Here is a 10923-nt window from a genome sequence, read left to right on the forward strand (position 1 = left end):
AGACCTGTTGGTGCATAGTAAATGCAAAGTTAGAGGGTGCAAAAAGTGCATAGAGAAAGTCGTAAGATCCATTTCCAAATTTCCATTGCAAACACATCGATTAAATGAAAAATCCATTCAGGAAAATGTTACTTCAGATTTTGGATCTTTTCTGTTCAGCTTGTTACTTGCTGTAACCCATTTAATGCTCTATTCTAATGCACAAGGCATAACTCAGTACATTTCACCTAGATAGGAGAATGTAAAAACTTAGTATAGGATACTCGATAAAAACGTAGTTTGCACTCGTATGGTGCACTGCGTGACATTTCGAGTACCATCTTAAATTTTTAATAAAGTTTAAATTTGTTTGAAAATAAATATTTTTTATTTTATGCAAAAAACAGTAATATCGTTTATTTATTACACGTTCCAAGTGAAAAAGATTATTAATATTATCTTTTAAATGAAGGTGTTTTCAGTTGCAAAATATCGCTTCCTAAAAAAAACTATTCAAGTAAATTTTACATTAAAAAACAAAAAAAAACTGATGTGAAAACAACGTAGATACAACGACGATGCTTGTATTTAGCTTTTGGTAGCCAAAAACAAAATAAGAAGTTTTTAACTTGTTGCACTTTTTAGTTTCTGAGAAAACTTTTATTTTCGTTCATCTGTATATATATTTATTTTACGTTCATCTTCAAAATAGTTCATTAGTTTGCCTCCTTTTGTCTTGAAACATCCCAGACAACTTTAACCAATGAATGTAGCGCTGTTTCATAGATGAAGTGTAGTTTCATCATACTCGCCTCTTCTTTAGTGAGTTCAGTTAGCTACTGGTTGCATGCACTTAGTAGAGTGCCTTTAGTAGTTTGCATTTAATACATGAGGGAAAGTTAAAACGAAGTCATAGATAATAATTTTCCGCCCGGCACTAGCCGAGATCGACCTCTCTCTTAAAGTTGAACACGAAGGAAGTATTACTTTGTTTTATCTTATTTTTCTTTGCAGAGATTCGTTATTAAAATTCGATTCTTTACGTGAAAACTGCCTCATTTCCTTCTCATCTTAATTCAAATCGAAATAGAATTCTGATCAATTTGTCAAATGGATCTTGCCACACATAATAGCATATGTACTTTATTACTTTTAGGATGTATAGTCGATCAGCATTTGGATTAATCGCCCTTTATGACGGCATTTTATATTAATTAAAATTTGATTGAATTCTATTCAATTAACAATATTAATTGATGAAAAAATTTGGCTTGGAGCAATGTACAAATAATTTTTCTCATTTATTTTTTTTAATATGACGCTTAACCCTACTATAACAGTCTGTTTCCTGAGATCCGTTGATGTACAGGGTTTCAGCCATTCTGGTAGCTTGGAAATATGCGTTTCCGTCCAGCTAGCAGTTTAAAAATGTCTATTCCAAATATCAAAATTGTTTTGCAATTATGTCCTGTAGGACTTCCAGATGCTATTTTACTAATTTAAACGGAAATGGGCTCTTTATATTACGGTGGGGCAAACAATGCGTTTCTGATCCCAAAAAAAAATGTCCCACCTGCATAAAGAATGCCTTTTTTCTTGATTAGAACTTATTCCAGAACTTTGACCAGGCCTCATGACTTTTTGACTTTAAACACTCTTCACTTTTTAGTGGGCAATTTTTAACGGCACCCATTTCAATGCGTTGCAGAAAGTTTGGAATTGGACAGGAAACTCATTTAGTTTAGACTCCATAAATTAATTAATTTTATGGATTAATTGCAATTTTTTTTAATTATGGCCTAAATTTTGCATTAATTAAAATTTCTTTAGGAAATCAAATTAAACTTTATTATCCGTACAGTGAAGAAATGTTAAGACGATGTTTTATAATTTAATATTCACCAAACAAGATGTAGCTTTCAGAAGAGGGTCTTCTTCCTTCAGAATTGAATGGACTTTCAATGGAATGAAAATACTTTAAAAGTTTAAGTATTAACATAAGGAGCACCGAATTAGGTTTAGTTTTAGATAACAAACATTGTTGTTAAGGTTTCCACATGCCACAATTAATGATTTAATATTTTATTGTTTATTATTAAGTTTTTAATATTTTGTTTGTTAGAAGGTAGATTACCATTCTACAGTTTGCTGCTGGGGTAATGTTATTGCACTTTCTGTGAAGCATTTTTTATTATGTGTATGTTACTTCGTCTTATCTGAAGAAAAATTCAAAACTTTATTTCCTTTTTTATAATGTACTGAACCACTTTTGGGGTTCTCGGGTACAGTCTCGTTTGAACCATTTTTTAGGGTTTCTTGGGTACTGTCTCGTTATGTTTTCCCTAAGAGTGTTACATACTGTTCTGGTCAACCGCCTAAATCTTTAGACGGAGTTTAAAGCCTAATTACCACATTTGGTGTCATAAACCGGGAGTTTTCCAATAGTATATCTGTTCCTTGTGTCTGATAATCTTAAGTGGAATATATTCCGATTTCAAGCAAGAAACGGTTGAAGATTTCTTCAACTATGATGTAAACTTCATGCTGTTGTGAGCAACAAATTCCACTTCTTTTCACAGGCGGTTAGAGGAAGGTTTTTACAGCAGAACCGCGTTAGGACATTAGCGTCTTTGTTCATCTTTCCATAGCCACTTGAGCTGGGATGACACCTAGAACCTTTTAGCTTTCACGCACAACACCTTCCTCAGCTAGGCAGCGTGGTAGCCTTGGTTACTGATATTATTAAACTCATTAATAGGTGCAATAACTTCTCTCCTAACGAGTAAACAATTCAAATCGGCATTTCCACAATTTTTTTCTTTAAAATAATCAAGAAATATTTCACAGTGGTTTAAACATGTGCATAATTGTGTTGTGTGTGTAACAATTAGTGATCGCTGGAGTCTTTATTTTCAAGTTAGCAAATTTATGAAAGCCGCAATCATTAGCTAATTACTTTAAATAGTGATTTAATGGCATTTTCTAAAATGGAAGGCTAATTTTGAAAGATCATTATATTATTAAGAGAATAAACAAATTGTTTTCTTCATTCTTAAATCATTTCCTTTAATAAATAGATCAGATTCCCCATATTCAATCTAAATAAATCAAGTACTAATTGTGGTTGGTGTTATTCAAGCTAAACGTTTAAACATTGATTGCTTAGAACAAGAGTATTTGGTGTAAATATATGTATTTTTATTTTGATCACAGATTTGTTTTCGGAGTATATCAAAACCAAGTGTTTCCGTTGACAACTCAATTAGAAAATTTAGATGCGATTACAACACTTCCTGAGATAGCAACAAAACTATTAAAAAAATACTCAATCTTGTTCTGAACTTCCTGTTATAGTAAATTATTACATAATTCTAAATAGGCAAATTTTCTTCCAACACGAAAAATTTTATCAAATATACTTGGAGTGGTAGAAAATAAAGTTACATATAAAAATAAATCGCAGGAAAAGTCACAATTTTGGCTATTTAAAGCAATGATGACATGATGTCAGTTTCTTGAGATTCGGAAACTATAAAATTTAAACGATGAAGTGGTATTTTCCCAACCATTTCTTATATATATATTTGGAATGTAATTAAAATATGATTCTGTAATATTTATGAAAAAAAAAAAAAACTGCTACACAGAGCTATCAGGACCTCCATTTACAGGCTATAGAGAAGTATTCCTAAAATAGCAGTGCACTTAAGGGAATTATATTCCATCTCATTAGAATCACATCGTGAAGTGGCACTTTTTAATCCCTCATTTGTCTGCTTATTTATTACATGAAATAACATTTAGATCGAGAAGAGGATAACGAACAGAAGATGTGGAAGATTCAGATGCATGTCGCTGCAGTTATTTATTACATGAAATAACATTTAGATCGAGAAGAGGATAACGAACAGAAGATGTGGAAGATTCAGATGCATGTCGCTGCAGTTATTTATTACATAAACAATTCTATTCCGATTCAGTAGCACTTCTTTCTTCAATTTTGAAAAAAAGATTAGTACTGAAGAGAACCTTAGGGAAAAACCCAGTTTCAAATTCAGCTGATTTTCCTTAGATTTTCTTTCTCTAAGAATCTTTTACGGTTCACTGTCCTGAGTTAGTATTGTTTGCTACGAAAAAAGGCCTACTAAAAAAGTAAAAAGAGTTCGGCCGCCTTAAATTTAAGCTAGAAAAAACGAAAAGAAAAATGCTGTAATATGCAATTGCAAATTTTAAAAATTACATATTGATTTGGCTAGGAAAATTTGTTAGTATTTTAGTTCAGTTGTTTGTTAAAATTTGTTAATTCGTCTCATATTCAGGATTTTAAAAGCCTTCAACAAGCTCTCATTATTACTAGACCTACTTTCCATCTTGTAAATATCTATTCTAATATATTTTTATTTTATTTTTTAAATAATTTATGAAGCACAAGCCGAACAAATGAGTATTGTATTAACATACAAAAAATGTAAAATAAAAAATAATCTTTTATAAAAATGAAGAGATAAATAAATCAAATCATATTGCTGAATAATGAGCCATAATATGAACATAAATTAAATAATTTAAAATAAATAAATTATTAATAAAAAGAATAAATCCAATTCCTAAATACAGATGAAACAATAAATTATAACTGCTCTTAAAAAATAAATATATTTTTTTTTATTGCAGTAAAAAATACTGATCATACAATCAACAATTCATTCAAAATGTTTGATTTCAATTTAAATATATTTACAGGGAACAAAAATAAAATAATAATGATTGATTTCTATCTGCTAGGGATAGCAAGCAGTCTACCTTCTGTTACCTAGAGGGAATAATGTGCTCTTGAAGGCTCATCTACAGGATAAACAATCAGTATATGATGGAGGCTCTCGAATTCATTGCGATTGCGTTATTGTGCACCAATTTGTTTACAATACAAGAACTATTATGGAAACAGCATCTAATTCTATTCTTTAAGGAAAATTTCAATTGACAAATAGTTCTCAACTTGATGATGCTGGTTCTGAACCTAGGTCCAAAGTACCATTATATCTGTATTGTACATTGAACCGCGAGTTAATTGCATTGTTCACATTTATGCTTAAACAGTGATTACGAAATTTTCCGATTATGTCAGGCACCACTTTGGGACACCTAACACAAATTAATGAACAACTTCAACATCCTCTTCAGAATGCGCACCCTAACCTGCTCAATTCCTGACTCCAGTCTTATTTTAAAGCTGTACGGAGTAGTTTTAGGGAAATAACATAAATTTTGAACAAACTGGCGTCCACATGGCACGAAATAGCTTCTCAATTTATTAACAAGAAACTAAGCCAGACAAAACTTAGCATGCAGTAATAAATGAGCTTATTCTAACTACTGCCTCCTTAGTATGCCCCTCTCAATTCTATTACTTTGATAGCTGAAAAATTGACCCATTTTATTTAGGTAGAAATTTTTTCCTTATCTTTGCAAATAGGATTTAAAAATCGACAATTAATATCCCACTAACTTGGATTTTTTTCGATATTCCCTAGGTTGTCGCCACTTTGAAAAGATTCTATTGCTTAGCAGGAAATAAATAAATTGTCAGAAAAATCTGTCTACTCACATGAGGGATGAAGATTGGCAATGAAACGTTGACTGTGCAGTTGAACTGTGATCTTGACTGTTTGAATTACTACTGAGAAGTGGGAGAGTTACAGTTGATCGCTGGTGGGGCTCCATGATTGAATCTTAACGCTTATTGTTTTGCAGCCACTCTCAGTGAGCCGGTGGGTCAATTAACTTGCAAACTATTAGCAATTGAAACTATACACTAACAACGCTAGAACAAGAAGCAACTGTATGCTTGGAAGAAAACTGGTTGTAAGTTAAACAAATGAACCAATTCAAAGAAAAATAACAACTGACTGAAATTAAAATGCGCTGCAATTTTTTTGTTAACAAGTTTGTGATAATTGACGGGTTATTATTATTGTTTCGTATTTGTGTTTAGTTATCCATTAAGTTGGGCTTTTGTTGTAATGTAGTTATTTTAAAAAAAATTACTGTGAGTTAGTTATCAGCTTCTTAATTACATTCACTCAGCCTGCTTCGCACTAATATGGAATTGTCTTATCAATTTTAATAATGAATAATGTTCTGTATTCCATTTTATTCTACTCTATTCTATTTTAATAATGTATAATGTCCCCTCATAAATGTGGTAATTTTCAATTCCTTAGTAGTTGAGGCAAAATACTATGTTCAAAGTACTAAAAATGCGATAATCAAACTTATGCAACGTTTGTCGGGAGAATCTTCTTGCTCCATATGCTTCTTGATATTATGCAGGTTCTGAATAAAAACACTAGGATATCCGAAACGTCTTACTTTAAGAACATTTGTACTTCTTGCCACCATCACTTTAATTTATTATAACTTATGTAGCAACAATGCTCAAATATCCAATTTATTAATCGTTATTTTTATAATATTTAGATTTAATGGTTTTCCTTCTGGAAGACTACTGTTCAGGGTACCCTGGTTTGTACAGGTATTTCAGCGCTCTTCACTGTTATCTACAGGTTTATTTCAAGGAATAGCTTTAAGTATATACATTTCTAAATAAACGTAATGTAAATTTTATTTTATAATGCATTGAGGTTCGGGTAATAATTTTTGCTGCAATATTAACCTGACAACTATTCAAACAAAAATAATTATAATCTACAAAAATTTATATAAATAGCATTGCTTTGGCGTACATGTCAAATAAATGACTAATTGTTAAGTAAGCAAAGATAGGTTTGTTTTTTCAGCAACCTTTACGCTCCAAATTAGGTGCCGTGGACTGGGGCGGAATTATTGCTTTAAACATGAACTGATCGCTGAATTGTGACAGGAAATCTTTGAAACTGTCCTGCTTTGCGAAGCCAATCCACGTTTTCAAGAAATGTAATAATTTTCCATCTTGTACAGTTTATAAAGTTATCAAGTTGACAAAGTAATGAGATTAATAAAGTTAAAAATAATGATCATTTAATTAATATTTGGATTTAACAGTCTAGTGACTAAAACAAATATGTAAGTAATAATATGTTTGCTTTCAGTTTATCTTCTAAGTGTGAACATTACAAAAAATAATAAAAGAAATAGATGTTTAAGAACTGAACGATAAATTTGAAGCGAACGTCTTTAAGATAAAAAAATGTGCTGTGTTCTTGAGGGCATAAATAATTCACTGAGACAGGGTCAAATTCCTAATTATGTATAATCAAGGAAGGTTCTAGACTGAATATCTTTTATAAAGCTGCAGACTGTTTGCGCCGCCTACATTCACTTAGCCTGTTAACATTTTGTTTCTTTTCCTATCAACTTCATTCAGCTGTCTTCTTTATTTCTCACACTTTTCGCTGACTCGCATAGTTTCTAGTTGACTTGACATGTTTTAATTTTAATTTCCAAATATTGAACGATGCTCTTTAATTTAAAGATAAATGTTTTTCAAAAAATGTGTGAGACACTCACACGCTTTCTCTTATTGTAATTATTACAAATTCTAGTTTCAGAACTTGTGCTATTAAATGGGGGTGTAAGCTAGACATATTTTTCATCCGTTTTTATGAAGTACTAAGTAATGGTTCGGTTCGTTCACATTGACAAGCAGCATTACTCGCACACGTGGTTTGAGTTTTAGAATTAAATCAATGCACCCCCTCAAGGTCACTTTAATTGCTTTAAAGAGAATGTCTATTCCAGATATTCTTCGAACTTAAGCCTAACTAGCCAATATCCGCATCATGTGAAACCTTTGGGGACTGGGGTCAGCACATAGGCACTGTCAGCTTCCTGATTGTGTTCATGGATTGCTTCAAGAGGCTTTTAGAAAGAGAGTTTGATGCTTAACTTCCAGGGTAAAATTACAACCTTGCTACCATTGAGTTAAGCCCTTTCTCTTGTGCTGTCATCAGCTGTGCAACAACTTGGATAAATAGATTCGGTGTTCTAGTGGTCGCTAGGCATCTCATCCAATAGAGATTTAACACCTAGTTGGAGAATCCTGTCTTTTTTTAAAAAACTTCAGGGATTTTCTCGCTCGACGTTTTTTGCCATTATCTTCTCAGTTCCAAAAGTGCTGGATTACGAACATTTTTGCAATACAATCAAACAGAATTCAAGGGACCGTGTTCCACTCTGCCTTGGGAGTCTCCATTGAGCCCTGTGGAGATGTTTCCTAAACCTTCAATACCCTAAGGACGATATAACGCTGATTTATGTCACCTCTTCACGTTGGCAAAATAATCACTGAATTTTTGAGGAACTTTTTCACAAATTTCGGGCAAAAAGTAGCTCTCAGAGAGATCAGCATTAAAATGTGATGTAATCTGGACATTTTTTACTTTTCCATAGCATTCTATTGGTTCAAATCCTTTAGATTTCAATATAGATTGCGATAATTTGTATATTAATATTATTCATTATAAATAGATTATTTGCAAGTCACAATTCATGTTTTTTTTACAACTTTTTATCTTTCCATATATTTATAATTAAAAGTAAATAAATCAGTCGCCTCCCGTGACGTGCTGCTACCTTTTAACAATATCAAGAACTATTTATAAATGTCGCTCTTTGAATATTATTGGAATTGTAATGATCTAGTTCACCGAACAATCATCTAGAATTTACTTTATAACTTCAGAGATGAAATAAGTAAAAGCCTTAATAACTAAATGAAATAACTAAAAGCTTTGAATTCAAGCATTTCTGCTTTCATTTAGTGAATCAGCGAATCGTGAATATCAGTATTATTAAAATAGAATAAATAGAATATATTTGATGGGAATATATGCACGATCTTTGTAGAAGTGGCAAATCTGAGATCATCTTTTCTACTACGGATGATCCATTGAAGTTACTTCTTAAATTTTGCTGTGGGCACAACTAATTTAGGAATTTTGATGCCCTTGCATTTATCCCAGTCTAATATCACAAACAAGACATATCCAAAGATGAACCTAGCTCAGTATCACCACACTTAACAGTATTCGGACATTGCACTGGTAAGCTCCTCTTGCCGAAATGTCCATGTTGACATGTCTTAAATTGAAAAAAAAAAAAAATTGAGATTTTCAACTTGTAACAGAGTTAAAAATTGATATGTTACTACATCAAACTATGGTTAAAACTAATCTGTCACATTTCTTTGGTTTCTTTCAATGTTAACATTTTTCAGATCGTGATCTCTGAAACTATGCTTATAGACTAAAAATGGTACTTAAATAACCATAATTTCAAACGTTAATTCAGTCGGCAAACATCTGTCACATCGTACGATTAAAGTGTTTGTCCCTATGTGTATATCACTTTATAACTGTAAACTTGACACGATATGCGTCATTGTCCTGGAAACGTTTCGAACTCAGCAATTATTAGATAGTCACAATAGTTAATTCATTATTAATTGGATGATTTTTAAAAGGGAAGAACTCTTACGGTTTGCAATAAAAAAATCAATAATTTTTCACATCAGAATTAGGAGACATTGTTGTTAGCGAGATAAATATGTATATATTTATAATGAAATTGCCACATTATTATTACTAATTAAACAAACTTACTGCTTGTAAAGAGATAAATAGGCTGCAATATATCAGAGTTCCCACAGTATTGAGTAGTCGTTGCACTAGCACTCACTGACCATACTGCCCAGAATATAACTACACAGAAATAGATCTCAGACATCCCACTAACACACAATTTTGGCACCGCATCCCACTTTTAACTCTTTATCATTATTTTTAAGCATCTTTTTCACGAATGGTTCAATCATTAAAAAAGAATCCTACCAAATGGCACATGTCATATTCGTGATCAACATTCTTAGCAATGTGTACATGCATTAAAGTTTTGTATTTATTTTTGTTAATTGAATTTAAATAATTTTGTTTTTCAATTTGGATTGAATATTTACAACTGCGCTAGACTGGCCAGTAAACTGATATAAGCAGTTCAATGGTGATTACCATTAGTCATTCTGTAAAACGCGGAGCTAACGGAATCTTCATCCGCCTTCTGAGCATTCTACAGAACTTCATACTAAAGATTTGCTGCTTGAGTATTTGAGATGTGTTCCCAAAGATAGTGGAGCAATGCTCACTTTTTCAAGAATCTAAGCCTCATGTGGATACCACAGTCTAACAGCAGAAACAATTCCATCACTGAACCATACGCAGGTTTTGTTAGTAGGCAGCCATTCTTGGGGTGTAGCGTATCTATAAGACAAGCTCTAATCCACTATCAATCTCCCACAGGCCAAAATTTACACTTAAACAAGTTGTAGTATAACTACAACCTACCCGTACGTGTTCTTTACTCACTTAAGTCGATTGGGACTTAGCCCCTCCATTTTCACTAATAACTACTATTTAATAAATAAGGAATGTGAGCCCAGTTTTGGTAGAATTTACTGTGTGAGATTTGGAGCAAATGTAACGAAATCTTAAATTATTTATAAATATCTAAAGTTACCATCAAGGAGCGTTCACAATGCTAGGTAGGCCTTTAAAGTGTAGAGTTTAGAATATTTTATGTAAGATCTTTTTCTTTGTAGAATATTAATCCAAAAGTCCATTCTGTTGAAACGGAAGGTGTTGGACTCAAATAACACCCACACTAGATCTGTTATGCAATAACAAAAACAAAACGGTTATCTTAGTTTTATACATCAAATAACAGTCCATCTCATATTTACTATGTAAGATTTTTTTATTTTAATCAAGCGTTATATTTTATGTATTCTTTTGTGATTAGTTTTTAATTAAATTATTTCATATAGTGTGCACCAATTCCTTTAGCTCAAACAAACATTTCACTCAGCATTGATCACTTCAATGAAGCACATTACTCATGCAATTTAGGCATTTTTCTATTCGTCCAGAGGAAGCACATTCAAAGATGTTA

The 10923-nt window shown here is 32.0% G+C and overlaps 1 protein-coding gene across 2 annotated transcripts in view; it reads right to left on the reverse strand.

Moving 5' to 3' along the window:
• LOC141449009 (proton-coupled amino acid transporter-like protein acs) overlaps positions 1-9729 on the reverse strand; it is a 30585-nt gene extending 20856 nt beyond the window's left edge. The window contains exon 1 of one of the 2 annotated variants that reach the window (XM_074117995.1): positions 9582-9729. Coding sequence is in view for 1 of the 2 variants with exons in the window: in XM_074117994.1 (XP_073974095.1) it covers positions 5588-5703 (116 nt within the window). In the remaining variant the exon portion in view is untranslated. Of the gene's footprint in view, positions 1-5587; positions 5744-9581 lie in introns of those variants that run through there. The other variant, XM_074117994.1, reaches the window with a different exon arrangement.
• Between the last annotated feature and the right edge of the window lie 1194 nt (positions 9730-10923).

The sequence above is a fragment of the Rhodnius prolixus genome, unplaced genomic scaffold (genome assembly GCF_049639745.1).
Source record: "Rhodnius prolixus isolate KJV_2025 unplaced genomic scaffold, Rpr scaffold_2, whole genome shotgun sequence".
In the NCBI taxonomy this organism is placed as follows: Eukaryota; Metazoa; Arthropoda; class Insecta; order Hemiptera; family Reduviidae; genus Rhodnius; species Rhodnius prolixus.